This window comes from Pyrus communis, chromosome 3 (assembly GCF_041283825.1).
Source record: "Pyrus communis isolate YQ-2024b chromosome 3, ASM4128382v1, whole genome shotgun sequence".
Taxonomy (NCBI): Eukaryota; Viridiplantae; Streptophyta; class Magnoliopsida; order Rosales; family Rosaceae; genus Pyrus; species Pyrus communis.
The window spans coordinates 26,474,462-26,494,382 of record NC_142567.1 but is presented as its reverse complement, the minus strand read 5'-3'; the positions used below and the strand labels follow the sequence as shown (position 1 = coordinate 26,494,382).

The 19,921-nt window shown below is 36.8% G+C and overlaps 2 protein-coding genes, 1 long non-coding RNA gene, 1 other non-coding gene and 1 pseudogene across 5 annotated transcripts; 4 read left to right on the top strand and 1 right to left on the bottom strand.

Moving 5' to 3' along the window:
* The first annotated feature begins 2,783 nt into the window (after window positions 1-2,783).
* LOC148698234 (uncharacterized) lies at window positions 2,784-4,304 on the top strand. The gene is made up of 2 exons (XR_015960361.1): window positions 2,784-3,433; window positions 3,562-4,304. It is a non-coding gene; the product is annotated as an uncharacterized LOC148698234 (long non-coding RNA).
* A 3,623-nt stretch (window positions 4,305-7,927) lies between these two features.
* LOC137715378 (putative phytol kinase 3, chloroplastic) lies at window positions 7,928-11,202 on the top strand (annotated as a pseudogene). The gene is made up of 6 exons (XR_015960398.1): window positions 7,928-8,252; window positions 9,409-9,476; window positions 9,554-9,685; window positions 10,376-10,491; window positions 10,618-10,732; window positions 10,826-11,202. The product of XR_015960398.1 is annotated as a putative phytol kinase 3, chloroplastic (transcript).
* A 3,578-nt stretch (window positions 11,203-14,780) lies between these two features.
* Window positions 14,781-14,852, top strand: TRNAE-UUC (transfer RNA glutamic acid (anticodon UUC)). Its single transcript has one exon. It is a non-coding gene; the product is annotated as a tRNA-Glu (tRNA).
* Window positions 14,853-14,962: 110 nt separating this feature from the next.
* LOC137715883 (SAGA-associated factor 11) lies at window positions 14,963-16,872 on the top strand. Its single transcript, XM_068455244.2, has 4 exons — window positions 14,963-15,107; window positions 15,295-15,370; window positions 16,009-16,320; window positions 16,427-16,872. Exons 2-4 carry the CDS (start codon window positions 15,320-15,322, stop codon window positions 16,607-16,609), a joined length of 546 nt encoding a protein of 181 aa, XP_068311345.2. The 5' UTR covers window positions 14,963-15,107; window positions 15,295-15,319; the 3' UTR covers window positions 16,610-16,872.
* Window positions 16,873-17,186: 314 nt separating this feature from the next.
* On the bottom strand, window positions 17,187-19,413 carry LOC137715882 (receptor-like protein kinase FERONIA). Its single transcript, XM_068455239.2, has 2 exons — window positions 19,202-19,413; window positions 17,187-18,928 (listed from the first exon to the last, which is right to left on the bottom strand). Exons 1-2 carry the CDS (start codon window positions 19,377-19,379, stop codon window positions 17,496-17,498), a joined length of 1,611 nt encoding a protein of 536 aa, XP_068311340.2. The 5' UTR covers window positions 19,380-19,413; the 3' UTR covers window positions 17,187-17,495.
* Window positions 19,414-19,921: the final 508 nt, after the last annotated feature.

Here is a 19,921-nt window from a genome sequence, read left to right as displayed (position 1 = left end):
CATATTTTTAATGTCCACAAAGGACTGTCCAGCAGCATGTCGGTTCAGATCATCAGTAGTTTGCTTCAGCACCACGGTGCCAATGGGGCCGGCCGGCTGGTTGAATTGATGAGCAACCCCAAGCCCAAGGCCAGGCTGGTTCAGACTCAAATTGGTCATTTGATAATTTGGAGGCCTGAAGGCCTCAGCTGCTCGTTGTTGTCGAGTTGCTTCGTAGAGCTGAAGCAACGAGTCCTTTTCTCCCTTCAATAAGTCATGTTCAGCTGCATATAACACCCAAGATTTAAGAACACACCTTTCTAATTGACTAATTCATATGTGATTCAAGAATAAAACTATTGGTCCAATTTCACGCGATCAATTAAGATAGTACAAATAGCTATATTACTCGTACGCTTTATGTGTGTGTGTGTGTGTGTGTGTGTGTGTGTGTGTGTGTGTGAGAGAGAGAGAGAGAGAGAGAGAGAGAGAGAGAGAGAGAGAGAGAGAGAGAGAGAGAGAGAGAGAGAGAGAGAGAGCGAGAAACCTCTTTTGTAAATGTATTCGCCAGATTTGACATCAACCATTTGCCTCATTGTATTGTTTTCGGCTCTGAGCAGCATATTACGCTGATCAGCGAATTTGACTCTTGGAGCCTTGATAGCTACTTCAGTCTGCACATGAATATGGACACATAAAAGCATGCATGTAACAATTATTATTTTTTTATATAAATTAAGTCATACACAAAAACTCATATATAATTAAGGAGCAAGTCGGGTTCGCATGTGATATTTACTTGAAGTGCCTTCAGTTCGTTTTCGAGTTGCTCAACATAGCTTGCCTGCTTCTGTCGATACCTTTGTGAGTACTGTCTGCTAGCCAAAAGTCTAGAGAAAACAGATCAAATAAATATGTAATTAATATATAAATAATTAAAAACAATACGAAAATGAAGGTTTCTAGGGTAGATCTTTACAATACAATGTTCTTTATGTTTAAGTACTTTTATGGAAAATTGCTAAATTTTTGGGGGGAGGGAAATTATTTGAGAGTGTAAATTCCTACATCGGAAATGTCAATGCTCTGCAACGCATCGTGAACCTGTACACTCATAACCAATTGTTTTTGGGCTAGATTCTTAGATTTCAACCAAATTAGCCGAAGTTCAAATTTCCAACAACCGATTTGATTTTCCAAAATATATAGGGAAAAGAGATCTAGAAGGTTAGATAATCAACCTTTTGAGCTTGTTCTGGTCCATGTCAGGTTCTTCAGGGGGTGGTGCAACTCCTTGAGCTTTGTCTAGGTCGCCATTGATCTGATGGGATGGTGGTGCCAATCGAATGCTGATAGAGTCGTCGTTTGAGCTCTGAAGCCCTAAATGTGATGATGGAAGGGTTGGGAGTGGTGGCATCATCATGTTTGTCTTCTCGTTGAATCCCTCCATTATTTGTATGTTTACCTAGAACAAAATCCAAGCAGTTGCCATAGAGTTAGTGAAGAAGAAGCTGCAAACTTAACCAATGAAACATAAAAAGTAAACAGATCCTATAAACACTAACCTCACAAAAGAAAGAAATGATCAGAGCAAGCGAGCAAGCGAGTATTATTAGGGTCTGGGAGATGTCTTGGATAGGATCGAGCTTGTTTCTCTATAGATATCACATTGAGCTTGTAATTTAATTAGAGCAACCACTTTGTCACAACCCAATTAGGTTTTCTCATCCGTAATACTTTCCTATTTTGCAAGAGGACAACTAAAGATGATGTGCGATAGAATAATAGAGTTCCCACTTACAAAACATGAAAATTAATTGTTACTACTATTACGCGGCTAAAATGAATGTATGATAAAGCACTTAATTATAAGTTAATGGCTTATTATATCTAACCGGAACATATAACAATTTTCTATACATGCAAAGCATTATACTTTGGATAAAACTTAGGTACTCCTAGTAAGTACTATATATACTCACTTTCTGATATAGCCTATATATTGTATATAGTAATATACACTCACTATCTGATTTAGCCTATTAAAAAAAAAACCACACGTTTCTTATTTTTTAAAGTAAAAAAAAAAATATATATGTCCATTATTTTTTAAAACAATAAAACATGTGCTAAAAAATCATTTAACAAAATCAAAAGGTAAGCATTCATCAATGAATATCCAAGTATTATCCTTATATTTCATTCTAGTTACGATCCACTCAGAATGTTCAATAAATTAGACTTCCTATGTATACTGATTCATGAACGGTTTATCTGGATGAAAAAAATCCAGATTCACTGTTTGTACAGACTTTGATACAAATTCATTGTTCGTACAGAGAACATCTCCCACCTAAAATTCGCTATATATGCAAAATAATTTTGACATCACAAACAGTGCAACGCTTCTAACAACATGGTTCTAAAAAATTAGATGTTAGTCGGGCAGCAGGCTGGAGCCTAGTGCCTAGACGGACTAACTGGATTTGTATTTTTTAACTAAATTTATTATATGATATATAAATAGGTGGATGTTTACACTAAAAAATTATACTCATTGAAAAAATAAATAAATATTTATTAAAGACCATAAGTTTTAGAGTTTTTTAAATAAATAAATATTTATTATAAATGCAATGTATTGTATAAATTTTAGAGTTTTTTTTAAAAGACCATAAGTTTTAAGCTCTTATTGGGCCTTATTTTTTTTTTTTTAATAAATTTGAAGTTGGGTTTGCTATAAATCTTTAAAAAAAAAATGCCACAAAACTTTAATTAAAAAAAATCTACTAACACTAGCAAACATTAGCCGCACCCACCCTATTTCTCTCTCAAATCTCATCTGTTGTCTCTCTTTTATCTCAATCCGTGCAGACTGCAGAGATCTCTCCCTCCATCCCTCTCTGGAGAGATCGTTCTCTACCTCCCTCCCTATCTCTTTCCCTCTCTCTCTTTCACTCAGATTTCGTCAGGAAATCTGAGGTCGGTGACTCGATGCGAGTGCGACCAGAGGTGTAAGACGACGGGGAAAACAATGACTGCAAGTGCGAGAGTATGAGAGAAAAACAAAAAAGGACCGCCTAACACCACCCCACTTTTGTCCACCAGTTAGCACTTAATCGGGACAGCACCTCACAGACCAGCTCCTAAGCGTCACCTAGGCCGGTTTTTAGAGCATTATTTAATATTGTGGATCACAATCATCGATTAGGTTCATTATTGTCTTATGATATGTTTGATTCAAATTCAGAGTATAGCATGAACATCTCATATTGTCACACCTCCATTCCCTAATGAACTGAGCTCCCTAAGTACCACCACCTTCATCTTCTCACAACCACGAACTCAAATTTGAGTTTTGCTTTGTGAGAAACCAAGTTAGAGGCCGATACAATACAACGAGCTCCGATGAGGTTCCAATTTCTCGTCAAGTTCTCGCCATGTTCCAACGAAGGTAAGGCTTCTAACGACTACCAATCTCTTTCTCGTGTTGAGTAGTGTAAGATTTGTGTTGAAAACGATGAGATTTTGATGCAAACCAAAGAAAGTTTTCTCCTTTGCAATTTCCGACGAGTTTTGCAGAACTTCGACGAGCTTTTCCGACTTAATCTCGTCGAGTTTGACAAGTTGGAGTGACCAATCAACCCACCATCATCCGTTGTTCAAAATTCAAGCATTTCATGCTCGGATCTGTACGGATTCGAAGAGATTCGAAACCTTTTCGGCCAGTTTCAAGCCATTTTCGGCCATCTTTTGGATTCCCAACAGGTATAATCTTATTCCTCTCATTTCAAGCTTCATTTTGACATAAAGATCGTGAAAAAAAGATGAATCTTTACCTTGTTATATCTCTGTGAAAAAAATTCGGAGAAACACCGGGCGACTGACGGAGGTCAGCGGCGGCTCTGGTAACTGGCGAAAGGAAGAAACGACCGAATATTATGTATTTTGTACGATGTCCGAAATCTTCTAGATTTGGGCCAACGACGACAATATTCTACCACCGACACGTGCGTGCGCATGACGGCTATCAGCCTACGTGTGGCGGTGTGTGGAGGCGCATAAGCCATGTTTTAAGCACTGTCAACTTCTTTTTTAGCAAACAAAGGGAATTTCAAGTCTTTTCTTGGTAATTACAAGTTTTGGGTAGTCTAATAATTAGTATAATGGTTTTCCATATGGTGGAGACTTATCTCGAGGATTTCAGAGGTGAAGCCAGGTAAAGCAGCTAGGACCCTATCATGTATCAACGAGTGGGCTTTGTTTTCAAGCATATATATATATATATATATATAAGACTTTGGATGCGGTCTCTAACTATGAAATTTTTTTGACTAAAACCTTGTTGGCTTTTCATTTTTTATCCAAGTCTCTGAAATTAATGTAATAATTTATTTCTATGTACGTTATTATATATTTTTTTTAAATTAAAAATTGAAATTTATAGTTGTTTATATTAATGAGATTTTAAATAAAAAACCATAATTTGTGGGATTAAAAATATTAAAATATAAATATACTAGTGTGTGTATAAACATGGGTACATTCATCAAAATTAACCAAAAAATTATTGACCCAAAATATGGGTACATTCTTCAAAATCACCAAAAAAAAAAATTAGGCTTAATAATATTAGTAAATTTCTTCGATTAAATTTAACATGGATACATTCTCAAATAAAAATAAATAAAAAAATAAAAAAATAAAAAAATAAAAAGAAGAAAGAAAGAATGTACCCATATAAGTTTAAAAATGGATTAGAAAAAAATTGAATAGATTTTATATAAAAAAAAATGGTACATTTTACCTATAACAAATTGGTATATTTAAGAATGAGTACATTTTAAGATTAAAAAATTTGAAAAAAATTACATGAATGGCACATATAATTAACATGGGTACATTTAACAAAATTAAAAATGGGTACAAATAAATAAAAAAATATGGGTACAAATACAAATAAAACTTTATAAAATATGGGCACAAAAAGAAATTAATATATGGGTACAAATTAAATGTGACATCCCACATCGCCCAGGGGGTGATCCTTAAATGTATATTCCAATCCCTACCTAGCACGAGGCCTTTTGGGAGCTCACTGGCTTCGGGTTCTGTAGGAACTCCGAAGTTAAGCGAGAAGGAGGCTAGAGCAATCCCATGATGGGTGACCCACTGGGAAGTTGCTCGTGAGTTCCCAAAAACAAAACCGTGAGGGAATGGTAAGCCCAAAGTGGACAATATCGTGCTACGGTGGTGGAGCGGGCCCGGGAAGTGATCCGCCCCGGGCCGGGATGTGACATTAAAACTGAAAAGAAAATTGGAAAAAAATTAAAAAAGGGTTGCAAATTAAAAATGGGTACAAAATAAAAATAAAAATATACGATAAAAAATTTAGCCATAAATATAAAAATACTAATTGTAACATTTTTAACATTAAATGAATATATTTAGAAATAAAAAATATTTTATTATTGAAATGATTAATGATGTTATTAATACCAAGGACCTTGATCAAAAAATGAAAATGAATAAAGTTTTAATCAAAGGAGTAGTAAAAGGAAGGATGAGAACCTAATTTCTCCTATATATATATATATATTTAGTTTTCACAATTGCTTCGGTAAGGTGTTTTTACATTCTGTCATGTTTTTACTTATGAATACAAGTATTATTGGATGATGTTAATATCTATGAAATTATGATGGCATGTTCATACATACTTTATTTGGTCATCATGTATGCTTGCACTGATGTTTATAGTACCCGTTTGTGCTAGGACCATGTTCATGTGTAGGTTCACATCGTATAGTTACACCCATAATGGATACATTGTAGGTGTTGGACTGCACTGTATATGTAGTACTAAAAAGTAGATTATTATATTAGTATGTTTACAAAGTTACTTTCTGCATGTGTTTGTGTGTCTGCATAATTTAGATGAGCATATTATATTAAGTTGTTGAGATATTTGTGATTTACCCGTACCCTTAGCATAATTGCTTTTATACAATTTATTTTGGTTTTCATATTTATACGTAATATGATTTTGGAAGCTATATGGGTTTTACAACGAGGAGTAACTATGTTACAAAAACCCAAGGTTTTAAATAAATCATTATTTTTGTCCCTCACACTTTATGTTCTCCGCCTCCACGACTTAAAAGCTGGATTATGTGGCGAGTGAGGGATCATTGGGTATTCTAACATCCACTTCTGACAATGTAGGTAACATCTCCTACATATAGATGTTGCTACATAAATTTTACATTAATAAGGAAACATAACTTAAACCTGAAATCCTTTAATTCGAGGTTTATTAATTTCTTAACCCTAAAAATTTCTGTACATATTTAGAAGGGAGTGGCCATGTTAAGGTTCACCCTACCTCCGCTGCTCAACCACTGACCAAAGCGCTACCATGCATGGACGATTTTGGTTTTGTTCGATTATTCTTAATAAAAATTGTGACAACCAAACGAGACCAGACTGACGGTTTCTAGAACGGGTTGTCAGTTCTAATGATTTTGGATGATCTAAGATGAGAAAGAATAGTATCGTGCGGCTGCGACTAACCAAACTATTTAGATCCGATCAGATCTAACTGAATTGGTATCATACTTGTTGATTCTATCGTATGAGAATTGAGAGAGACAAGAGATGGTTAAGGGATTGAGTAGCACCATTGGTGAAGGGAAAGGAAGATGGCACAAGAGAGAGAGAGATTGCAGAGCAAGAGAGAGAAGGAAAAGCGAACTTAGATTAGGAGGAACAAACAACTACTAGGTTCGTTACGAAGGAGCATATGTTCTTTTATATGGAGTGATTTATGATTTGTTTTGATGTGCTTTTAAAATGACTAAAAGCGTTTTTAGAAAAAATGTTATCGGGTTCCAAAAGCATTTAAAATGTTTTTTATAAGAAGCACTAGTTATGTGCTTCTTTCAGAAAACACTTTAAGTGTTTTTTCATAATTTATTAGCATATTTACTAAAGATTGTTTCCAAAAAAAAAAATTTCACCGAAAACGCTTTCAGTCATTTTAAAAGCACATTCAAACGAGCTCTTACTTCGGTTGGATCAGATTCAAAATTTTGAAAATCCCGAATCGATTTAGAATGGTAAGTTTTTGGTTGATAACAGACTTCTCTTCATAGTAGTACTGGTAGAGTGACACATATGTGAGTTAGTTTTTGAAGAGTTTATTTTGGGTCGGATGAGATGTTGAGAAATAAGAAGAGGGAGTAGTGGGGGAGAGAAATCTGATAGAATTCTTTTTTTTTTTTTTTTTAAATAACAATTGTTTATTGCTATTTTCTCTTATTAAAACAATAGTAAATAACTTCCTCGATGAAAAAAGGGAAATTTATATACATACTCCTTGGACTATACTAGGAGTGTGCGCAAACACTACTCAAGCTAAAAAATTTATCAATTTACCGCTTGAACTCCATTTCAATTTGGATGCACCACTTCCATTATTTTTTTGTCAGAAAAATTAGTCAAAGCATGTTATTTAGCAAGTAATGACAGAGTGATCAAAATTATCAATAGAAAATAAATACGTTAATCAACGTTTAAATAATAATCTAATTATCAACTACATTATTTGGTTTGTAAATTTGATTTAAAAAATTTAGTATGTCAGCTTTTCCTCTTTTGTAAACTAAATGATAAGGAGACCAAATTGATAAATTGAATTTTATAGACCAAATAATGTAAATTATGATATTTAGATTATTAAATATTATTTAACGAGTTTATTTCTTATTACGACATTATTTGGTTTCTTAAGAAAAATATTCATAGTCAAAGTGATAAAAAAAATAAAAACAAACTGTTTTATTAAAATAAAGCAAGTGCCGGTGAAGAGACGCAAGTTCGGAGCATTTCATTGGAGCAGAAATGCACTTCTGCCTTGCCTTTGTTCCAGTAGCCATAGACGCCATAACCAGGCCACGTTCCTTCCTTCCTCTTCCAGGTAGGCCGCCTTCCAAGATCTTCTTCTACCTCCAGACTCGGTCTTCTTCTTCTCGTTCCCAAATCAATTTCAGACACTTCCACCCTCTCTTGTCACTGGCTCACTCAGATTCCCACTCACCACAACAATCTCCAAGCGTCGGGCTCCCCGCAGCCAACTGACGTCAGCTCCCGCCACTATGCTTCCAGAAAACCCTGTGGTTGCTGACATTTGCGCCGCCTTAATTGCAGGCGGCGTTGCTCTTTTCTTCCTGCTGTTGTGGGAAGAAACCGCCAAGCGTGGGATCTTCGACCAGGTCAAAATCCCATCTTTAATCGTATAATGTGTATTTTGTACGTATTTTGTACTGTTTCTATTTGGGAACGCTATTTTTGGTCTTAGCCTTGGTGGGTTTTGTTGGATTTTGATTGATTTGTAGGAAAGTACTGATCTTTTTGCTGACAATTAAGAACTGTAACACAAATGGGTTAACAGTTGAAATTTGTAACACTTTTGAATTGGTGCACTAATTACTGATCACTTCCAATTTCCAAATGAGGCTGTTTGATATTTGAGTATCAAAGAAGTGTATTTGGTTGTTCCACTAAAGCCGCCATGGATGCGAAGAGTGGACCAAAAGCAAGCCTCAAGGCTGATGCCTCATGCAGCAAAAGTGAATGTAGTTGGTATAAGCAATAGCTAATGTTGAGAGTGTGAATCCCGCGTCCCAGAATTGTAGTCATGGATGATAGTTTAAATGCTCTTAAGCCTCTTTGCATATTGCCAATTGGTTTTGGGATGTTCTTCACATTCTAACAGTTAAGACTAAAGAATGACTTTGTTAAAACTTGATCAGTTAGTTTTTAGGGGTTCTGTATGGTAGTTATCCATGCTGAAAATGCTTTCAGATTTTCTTATCTATTACCATCTTTTGATAGCATGATTGCAATTAGATTTGTTATATCGTTTTTATGCTATGGATCATTATACCCCAAACAAGGGAGTGATCAGTTGAGAATGGATCAGTTGAGAATGGGATGTACTAGATGGTCTTACAATCCAGGAGTTGTATTGGGCCTTACAGTTTTGTCTAATGCAGTACGTCATTGATCAAATTCTCAGCTTTATTCGGGGCCTCTAAGCATAAATGTGCACATAATACTACATAGCAAGCAATGATTTCAAATTATTGTGTCAGAACCTGATTATGATACATTGGTCTTGTAAATTTATTACTTTAAGACTTTTGCTTGGCTTTTTGCCTTCTTCAGTTCAGATAGAGGAGAAGGGTATCTGATCCTAGCTTGGGTTCTGCTCCAATATATGTATTTTGATGGGCAAAATCTTGACATTGGATTCAACTTAATCGTTATAATGTTTTATTATAATTCAAGGTGGTCGATCATAACCTTCCCAACTAAACTTGTCTTGGAAGCCTGCCCATTTGAATTCAGTTACATTTTCTCATGTAGAATCTCAATAGAAAGCTTGTGCACGTGAGCATTGGCCTAGTTTTCATGCTTTGCTGGCCACTGTTCAGGTACTCTCTTGACTAAAAAAGTCGTAATACTTTTCTTCATGAATCTGCTCAATAATAGCTACTATGTACAATTGCAGTTCTGGCCTTCAAGGAGCATTTTTAGCATCTCTTACTCCAGGCCTCAATATCTTCCGAATGCTTCTATTGGGACTTGGAATATGGAAAGATGAAGCCACAGTGAAATCAATGAGCAGATACGGAGACTACAGGTAGTGGTTTTGAACGATCTGTTAATTCAACCATGTCAAGTGGAATATCTCTGCCATGATCCCAAATATGACTGACTTTGGTCCTTTGTAGAGAGTTCATTGCTAATTTGCTGTGAAGTAACCCAGCTACTTGACCCCAATCTTCTTATGGAAAACAAAATAATTTTTATTAACATAATATAAAAAACAAGGGCAAATGTAGCGGTAAGTTTCAATTCCCAACTTACCATATGACCTCTTTTCCCTTCACCAAAACATTCCAAAAGAAATGTCTCATTAGTTTTTCCGATATGTTTGTAACTTTGCGTAGAACTGTAAAGAGAGAGATGATAATCAACACAATGCCCGAACTCAAATCTGATAAAACTTATAGTCTACCATCCTTTCAATCTCTTCTCTACTTTCTTCACAACTGAATCCCATAATTTAACACAGAGATGACGGATGGAAGACCCAAGTATCTCATGCCACAATTCCTAAAAAACTTAGCTTGACCAGAGTAAAAATTGCTTCATCTCATTGGCCAACAGAAGGAATAGGTTTTGGTTATTTACTACTTCATTGGCCACCTAATTTGCAATACCTGCTAGCAGGAACCAAAATTTGTACAAAGCTATGTATGAGCAAAGGCAAAAAACAAATTTTGTTCGATGCAATGATTTTTTAATTAACCTTTACTTTATGCATCAGGGAACTTCTCAAGGGACCACTGTACTATGCCACGACAATAACTTTGGCTTGTCTAATCTATTGGAGAACTTCTCCTATTGCAATTGCTCTTATATGCAATTTGTGCGCTGGAGATGGTACATCTAATTGATTCAGTTTGTCCATTCTGTTCTCTTGGACTTCTTTTTTTTTAATAAAACACTAGATCTCACAGCAGAACTGCTCAGGACTTCTCTCAAATTTCTATTACTTGATTGCTTCAGGTTTAGCTGACATTGTTGGTAGGCGGTTTGGTACTCAGAAAATTCCATACAACAGAAACAAATCCATAGCTGGTAGTGTTGCAATGGCATCTGCTGGTTTTTTAACATCTATCGGGTAGCTTTTGCTGGTTTACTTTTCTGCTCTTTCAGACCTGGATTGAATATCAGAATCTAGCATGTTTCTTAACAATTGGTAATGCTGTGACAGGTACATGCACTATTTCTCCAGCTTCGGGTTTGTTCAGGAAAGTTGGGGCATGGTTTTGGGTTTCTTGGTTGTGTCTCTTGCCTCGGCACTGGTAGAATCCCTCCCCATAAGCACTGAGCTTGACGACAACCTAACAGTTTCACTTACTTCTGTGTTAGTTGGCAGTTTGGTTTTCTGATATGGGGAACCCTTGTAAATAGCAGCCAAATTAGGAAAATCGATGAAGGCAAGTTCGGGGAACAACCATCAGTTGCCGCTGGCCAACTTGATTGGGTGTTGTATTGTACGTGTACTCTAGCATTGTTTATTAGCTTTACTATGTGTAACAATAATACCGTATCAATAAACAATGAAACCGCGATTCTCTTTCGTGAAAATTCATGGCATTGCATATTATTTACCATTCCTGCATGAATAAGAAGACTCTGTTTCTTCTTGTAATCCGAAGCATTCAGCGTGCATCGATGCATTTTCTGTATGTGTTCTATGTAGTCTTAATTTAGCCCACAAATCAACGGAAAATGTTTGCTGCACAATCTTCCACTCTGGTTTAAGCATTTTTGAGTTCCAGAAAATGCTTAGATCACAGATACATGTAGCAGGAGCACAAAAAACCGAAACAAAGTTCTTCGATATGAAGAGCTGCTCTTTCTTCCTTGAGGCGAAGTTTTGAAAGAAGTTTTCGATATCAATCATTTTACTAACTCAAAGGAGGCAGATGAATTTAGCGAAATAATACCAGAAAACATGAATGAAAATAGAAAGATATTTAGGTGGGTGATTGTCAATTCAGACCATATAAATACACAGATATATAAGCCTACTTTAGACAAGCTGTAGGGGTTAAAGGGACATTTTACAGTGATACCGACATGGAAGGCTCTCATCAGAACCACATCCCCGATTACATGTTAGCCATACAAAGCCCAGACACCAAAGCTCCTACGCAAAGTTCTCCGAGTACAGCATGAATGATATCCGCACACCATTTTTCTCCTTTTGCACATTTTTGTTCATTTCTACACGCTTATTCTGGTTCGATATATTCAATCCAAAGGTTAGAAATAAACAAGCGCGTGCAACAGGAAAAAGAAAGGTGGGTTGAAACCGCAACGTTATGAACTAGGGTTTCTTATAACTTCACTACTACACCTCCTCAATGGCAACTCTGTTGAGCTTGCACCATGTTCATCTGCCCTCCTTTTCATAAACCATGATGAAAAACAACTACACGGCTTCCGAACGACGTTGGTGTCTTCATCGAGCGAAGATCGCGGATGACGATTCTTCGCTCGCCGGAGACGGGAAATCACGAGAAGGCAGAAAATGAAGGCAGCAAACAGAAGAATCACAACCACCATCATGACCTCTCCATGCAAGGCGTAGTGCCTGTCAAGCAAGGTGCGAATCCCGTCTTGGTCTTGTGGGGAAGAAAGCGTAGGAGCCATGGAAGGTGCCCAAGCTGCTGCTTCTGTCACCATCCTCATCTCTGAATTTCTAGTCTCTTTTGCTTGCTAAGTTATTGCGACTAGACAGTTGTATTGGTGGTTTATTTTTTATGCCTGTCAGTGACGAAATGATCTGGAGCCGTCACGTGGAAATTTTTTTTAGAGAATCGAGAACACGACTCGGTACATCAAATGTCATAATATAAAGACTTAAATGTTAAAACGATCAAGTGTTTTACTCTATCAGTCAATTTGATGCCCGTGTTTCTAATTTGGTCAAATTGGTCTTCGTGTTTATCTCCATTAGCCAATCATAGACAATCCGTTAAATAATCGTTAAAATTGAAACAAAAATGTGTTTCATTGTAAATCCATTAAATGCACTCGAGACCAAGAGACTTCAAAATATTTTTGCAACAGATAGGCTTGTAGACATCTATTTGCAGGCTTGCAAATCAGATGCACGAGAATTTTTAAGATTACAATTTTCTTAGAAAGTAAAGAAAGATTTTGAAAGATTAGCGAAGATGAAGTTGACGGGGTTCATGGCAATACATTTTTGGCCAAATTGAAAACACGAGGATCAAATTGACCGGATGTATGAAACACATGGACTATTCCTAATACAAATGGTTGGAAATTTTTTTTTTCAAATATCCAACCACTTGTATTATGATAATTGATGTACTGGACCGTGTTCCGAACACACTAAGAAATCTCTCCATCACGTGGTCATGTTGTGTATGCTACTTCCTTCGTTGTGTATGCTATTAATTCACATGTAATAAGAAAATGTTTGACAATGTTATGGTCACACAAGAATATTTTCTTCTTCTAAATACTATGATACATTACCCTAAAGGGTAAATTAAGACTCATAACAAATCAACTATAATAACCTTGTGTTGAATTCGTCCTATGCGAAAGTTAAACTCCTACTTAGTTCAGAAGAACATTATTAAACCGTAATAGAAAAATGTGAGTTATTTTTTTTGTGTGAGTTGTTTTTTTTGGTTGGAAGTGTGAAGTGTCTGACTACTCCATATAAGAACAAAATCGTCGAATGGCAAAAATGTCTCATTAACGTTTTTGAGGTGTGACAAGCGACAAGTGACAAACCATCCAAGGATGTTATGGGCCTGGTGGGCCAGGATTTCTTAATCCAAATCTTGTTTTTTGTGTTGGATTTTATGGGTTAGTGGGTCCATCATTCTCAGCCCAATATTTTTGAAAGCCTTTTAGTTGGCGTTTACTTTGGTGGACTCAATTGGCTAAGGATATCTCTTATCATGTCCTTACTGAGTATTTCAAAATAAGGAGGTGATTTTTCCATAAAAAAAAAAAAAAAAAAAAGGCGGTGATAGTAGAAATTGGTATTTATGAAATGATTGCGGTATGTATCGTGCTATTTACACATTTATTTGTACTTTATATATTTTTTTTGTTAATTTTTTGCAATTGATTTTCTTTTTAATTCATTTGATCATATGATCGAAATTGAGAGAAATGTGTCATAAATAAAAATAGGTGTGTAGATAGCACTATTCTTGTAGTATATAGCAAACGAGTATCCAATGTAATTATGAATCTTTTGATGTATTTACTTTATTATCGTGATATATCTATTGGATATCAGTTTGCCAACTTTTTTTTAGCAGAGCGATATCGTTAGTGTGTTATATAGTTAATTGTTAAGAAGAAAATCGTGGAGATCAAACTCGCACAAGAGTGAATATTTGCCAGGTTTTGAATGTGTAGGGAAATCGTAATTAGAAAAACCACCTTTTCTATTCCCATGTTTGGTTTTTCTTTGGACGAATTTAGTTAAGATTATTGATAGAAGCAATTCACACTCCAATCTAATTTTTCACCTTACCACTTAAAATTTAGACTTTAAAAAATCAAGCTACTCTTGTTTTGACCTACTAGGCCTCTATTAGTTGCCAATGTGACAGATGCAAGCTTACTTTTATTATTAGGCAATCAATTCACACTCTAGCCAATTTTTAGATTTCTCGACCAATTTTGATGCGACGCAAAGTTCAATGCACAAAACATGTTTAATTGAAAAACATATAACTCAAGTGGTTAAGAGTGACTTTTGGTATTTGAGATTTTATTTTTCATAGCTCACCTCCTTATTATCGCTTGGAACAAGAAAATTTCAATCCAAAAATTTAAATTAGGTAGACAGTAAAATTTGTGTCAACCCAAATAAAATGGCAGTTGGGGGAATAATTAAAATGGCTTGAATTTAGGAATTGCTGATGATTTTGGCTGACTCTATAGTTTTGAGGTTGTCTTAAATCTTTATGTCCTTTTGGGAAATATTTTGGCCTTAACTTCTGCCTTGGTTGGCTCGAGATGTAGGGGCAGAACGCTGACCGACGAACCAGGGTCTAATAGGATGCGATTGACCTGGAGATTGTGAGTAATTAAAAGGTCCTCTTATCTTCGAAGAGAGGTCAGGCATTAGATAGTAATTATTTGTCAACTTACGAACAACATCCGTTGTCGTCCAGCGGTTAGGATATCTGGCTTTCACCCAGGAGACCCGGGTTCGATTCCCGGCAACGGAACTTTTTGTATTTTCGGATTATTTTTTTCACTTTTGGCCAGATGGCATGCAACGATAGGTGAAATTTAGTGCTTCGGGACCAGATGGCATGCTATGATAGATTGAAGACAATAACAGAAACAAGCGCGTCCCAGTGTATCACCCTCCGTTCTCCTTCCCCAAAATCCCAATTCCATCGATTTGGCATCACTTCGCTCTCTACCTTCAGTCTCAGAGCAGCTTCCGATCACTTCCCTCTCTCCCTTCGAAACAATCAGTAAGTCCCTCTCTCTCTCTCTCTCTCTCTCTTAGTTCAATCAATTCAATTCCACGATCTGTATACTTATAAATTCTGAATTGATACACTTATAAATTTTTGATTTAATATCAAATTTGCTTTTCAAAAAACAATTTCTTCTTTTGTTTGGCGATGAATTCTAATAAATTTTCTGTATTTTGGGTAGGTTTATAAACCCATTTAGCTCCTTCATGTCGCTTCCAAATGAAGAAAATGATATGTCCTCTTCTCCCGATGCTCAGGTATTTCCCCTTTTACATTCAAAGCAACACCCTTTTGTTTCTTTTTGCATTTGGGTTTTGGCGGTATTGGACCCGGAAGAAGTTGAGGGATTTTGAACTTTTGGTTTGAATCTGTATGAAAAATGGGTTGGAAAATTTTTGTGTGTTTTGAGTTGTTATGTGTTCAAATGCATTGAGATGAAGATATTGTGCCTCCCCTTTGCAGCCTAGTTCGTATCCTCGTCCTCGTAAATTAGAGTAGTTTAGAGTAGTGTCTTGTCAATAGAAAAATGAAGATAAAAATAATGCAATGAGATGCATTTTGTCCATGTGTAGATGATTTCACAGTTATCCGTTCTTGACTTTTTGGAAGAACAAATTACTAGCTCTATTGATTCTAATGGCTAAGTGATTCTGTACTACTAAGTTGTAGATATCTTGCTTTGGTTTGGTGATCACATCTTTTCGAGAAAGAGAAAATGCCCATGATACAAGGGTTGTCTTCTACCGTTTACCAAATTCGTTGTCAAGATGAGCAAATTGATGGAACTAAAGATATGAGTTTGATTATCATAGTGGAAGAAACTGGTGGATTTCGTGTGTGCATGTAGAAATCGGTTGACAATATAATTTCCTAATTTGATGGCTTGTGGTTGCAGCTTTCGTCTCATGTTTTTGGGGACCTCCTTGATTCAATTATTGTTGATGTTGCATCTGAGTGTCATCGAATAGCAAAGTTGGGTCTTGATCGTAATTTTGAAGAAGAGGAAGAAGAACTAAGGCTTTCGGCCCAAGCACGGGTGAGGGTAGCTGATCCTAGTAATAGTAGTGAAGCAAATGGTAAGTACGTGGTTGACATATTTGGGCAGAATCATCCTTCTGTAGCCAGTGAAGTGTTTGAGTGCATGAATTGTGGTCGGTCTATCGTGGCTGGGAGGTTTGCTCCTCATCTGGAGAAGTGTATGGGAAAGGTAATTATCTGTCATCTTTTCATGTAGTAGACATTCCCCCAGTTTTTATTTGTGAAGTCCTTAAACGAGAGACTAATAGATATTGTGATATGTTGCTCCACCACAGGGTAGAAAGGCTCGCCTCAAGGTGACAAGAAGTAGCACGGCTGCACAGACTCGGAATTCACGGGGAAACCCTGCATCTACATACTCCGCATATTCAAATTCCAACAGCACAAACCGGTTATCAAATGGAGCATCCGCTGTTGCTGGTGAGGAGTACTCGAATGGCGCATTGGAAGAGCCATGAAACAGTTTAAGCACTGGTGAGCTCCCCAAGTTACTTGGATGCAATGGATCTTGCATACTTGCTTAGGTCGTGATGTTAGTTGAAAGTGAAGCCAAATTTTGAATAGCAGTCTGTTGGTTAGTCCACTGTGACATAATATAACTGCAGAAATTATGTGATGACATCCATTTTTCAGTACGAAGAAGAGCGCCTTGTATATAACATTCTTGATCATATCTTGAATGATAATTCTGAATCTGATAAAAGTTGATTTTGTTTCCAAATTCTAATTGTTTGCTGGACTTATGTTACACATACGAAAACCCAATCCAAGCTTTGTTAACTAAGCCTTGTTAATTATGATGGTTAAAGTCTGTTGTAGTCTTCGTAATGTGATTCAAAACATCAAATTTTGAAATTTCATGTATGAATTCAAAAGTCAGTTGACAATAAGTGTTTCATACTTCCGTTCCTTGCTGGCTTCTTGTTGCATCTTTCGGCTTCCATTGTTGTTGATGTTGCATCTGAGTGTCACCCAATGTCATATAGGTTGAAAATCAGAGTACATGACAAACAAACTAACAAGCGGATGAACAAAAAAAACATCAAATGAATTTAAGTTTATTAACCGAAAATAAAGAATGACGGCTACAAATCACAGTGGACTACATTTTAATTGACTTATTATTCTATAGAGCTACAAAGTATCGTGCATATATATAGAAAACTAACCTAATCCAAATAGGCAGGGAAACGAAACTTTGTTATTAGCGGGCAAGCCCTAAAAAACCAACCATTAAAATAAACCTAAATAATAATACCTTCCAACAATATACACCTATACATAAATCCTATCGAGATATCATTTTCAGAATATTGCTCACATTTTGTAAAACTTTGCTCATCATCATCCATTCATTTCGTTGATCTCAGAGAAGATTGTCACAGATATATATTGTTTGGTTTCATTGGTAGCACAACTTTGCTCGGTACTACTGGTTTTATTGCCGCTGTCATTGATAAGGGCAACCCCATTTTCACCCTTACTTCCAATGCTCTTTTGATGAAGCTGCAGTGCAAACTCAAGGCCCCTCACAACATCATTCATCGACGGTCGTTCGACTCCCTTATCATGTAAGCAACTTATAGCAATCTCAACGAACTTGTTCAAGCACTCGACTTCAATCTGACCCTTTACATTTGGGTCAATGATTTGGTCAAGTGTCTCGTCTCCATGACAACTCTTGGCCCACTCAGCGAGGCTAATTTGCCTAGTTTCCACCGTATGCAGCAAAGCTGGCCTCGCACACAATACCTCCCACAAAACCACTCCAAATGAGTACACATCAGACTTCTCAGTCAACTGTTGACGTTGGAAGTAATCTGGATCTAGATACCCGAAACTACCTTTCACCACGGTGCTGATGTGTGTTTTGGACGTATTGGTCGTGCCCATTTTTGACAACCCGAAATCTGAAACCTTGGCCATCATTTTCTCATCCAATAAAATATTTGTGCTCTTAACATCACGGTGAATAATGGAGCCCTTGGCACCACTGTGAAGGTAGTGCAACCCTCGTGCTGCGCCAATACAAATTTGGAGTCGTTGTTCCCAAGGAAGAGGTTTAAGGTTACCAGTGCGATACAGATGGTCACCGAGAGTGCCGCGTGCCATGTAATCATAAACCAAGATCATTTCGCCATTATCAGAGCAGTAACCAATGAGTGAAACCAAATGGCGGTGGCGGAGTTGGGAAAGCAGCTCGATTTCTGTCTTGAACTCATGGGCCCCCTGTGATGACTCCGGTCTCAGCCGTTTGATAGCAACAGGAGTGAGACCACTGTCAATCCACCCTTTGTACACATTGCCAAACCCGCCAACACCAATAACGAAATTATCGTTAAAGTTTTGGGTGGCGACTTTAATCTCAGCTAGTGGAAAGTAACGACACAGATACAGCGGTAAAGGTGATCCCGGGGTCTCTGTTGACTTTGTCTTCCCATGGTTGGAGTCAAAGGACTTGACTTTTCGTCGTGGTTGGAAAATCTCTAGGAGGAAAGCGAAAAAAAGTATGCTAGAAACTACACCAAGGATGAGGAGCACTATTCTTGACAGTGGCAATTCTGGGGAAGCACTGGATACGATGACGGCTAGCTTCATGCCTACCTGGCAATGATTGCTAAAACTACAGATGTAGTAGTGGTCGCCTGCGGAGGTGAGTGTGATGTTTGTTGGGCCAGTTGTGCGGGATGGGCCAATTTGTTCTTCTTCGTTGCATGAGTGGAATGATGCCTTCGTTACTTGGACAACGTTGTTTACACCGGTGATGAAGTTGAAAACTGGCATGGAGAGTTATTGAAATTTTGTGAGTACAAAATTATAGGGTTATTTAGCTATAAACCTAACACCCTATCACTAGGATATTAGACCACATGCGTCTACGAGAAATATAATGAGTAAATAGAGCACAAATACTTTTATATAATAATTGGTATCACAGCACAGAAGAGTTAATGACAAAAAATCACAATATAATATATATGTCATGTTCAAGAATTCTAAATTATAATACAAGTGAGCGACATATTTGTAACAGGAGAGGAAAATCTTACCGAGTGTATCACCAACCGTGAAGTTGTTTGTAGCAGCCCAATTTAAATATTCTTGTGCCCCAGATACTGGAATAGTCCAACCCATGTTATCTCCCACCACATGCACTTTCTGTGTTGCCACTCTTTGCACAAACATTGCCACAAATACACCAAAAATAACAAACATATTGCTCTCCATTTCTCTCTGTCGATGTTCAGTCTGTTTTATGATGCATGACTTTATCTCCTAATTTACCAAAGCGTATTGTTTATACGTCAATATATGGCAAGGATGCATGAATTGGAACGAGGCTTTCATCAAAAGTCAAGAGTGGAAAAGAGTGATGAAAGACTTGATAGGAGTCTTGAACACGGTAGCCTTGACCTGCATCTAGGACCGTTTGCTTATATGTTGGGCGATTGGTTATCTCAAACTTTGTTGAAGAAATTTTTCAATGTGCTCAGAATACCGGATGGTACATCATATGTCATTATACAAGTGAAGGAACACGTATAAAATCACACGTGGTATACTATCTCGTATTCCGGGCACACTGAATAATTTCTCAACTTTGTGTGCTTGCAATTTACATTCCCATGCCAATGGACGGGAGCCAGAGTGGAAAGTTTTGAACCTTCTAAAGTTAATTTTGAATCTCATTTTTAATAACGTTATTTAACGCAAAAATCCGACACACTTGATGATATATTTTTAATGTAGATGTCCCACTAATATGTGTG

What these genes read in the sequence shown, in the direction of transcription:
- LOC137715883 (XM_068455244.2), top strand. Translation starts at nt 15,320, where the DNA reads ATGTCGCTTCCAAATGAAGAAAATGATATGTCCTCTTCTCCCGATGCT. An exon ending in CCTCTTCTCCCGATGCTCAG is followed by an intron (nt 15,371 to 16,008) that starts GTATTTCCCCTT and finishes TTGTGGTTGCAG; the next exon opens with CTTTCGTCTCATGTTTTTGG. An exon ending in TGGAGAAGTGTATGGGAAAG is followed by an intron (nt 16,321 to 16,426) that starts GTAATTATCTGT and finishes GCTCCACCACAG; the next exon opens with GGTAGAAAGGCTCGCCTCAA.
- LOC137715882 (XM_068455239.2), bottom strand. Translation starts at nt 19,379, where the DNA reads ATGGAGAGCAATATGTTTGTTATTTTTGGTGTATTTGTGGCAATGTTT. An exon ending in CACGGTTGGTGATACACTCG is followed by an intron (nt 18,929 to 19,201) that starts GTAAGATTTTCC and finishes TCTCCATGCCAG; the next exon opens with TTTTCAACTTCATCACCGGT.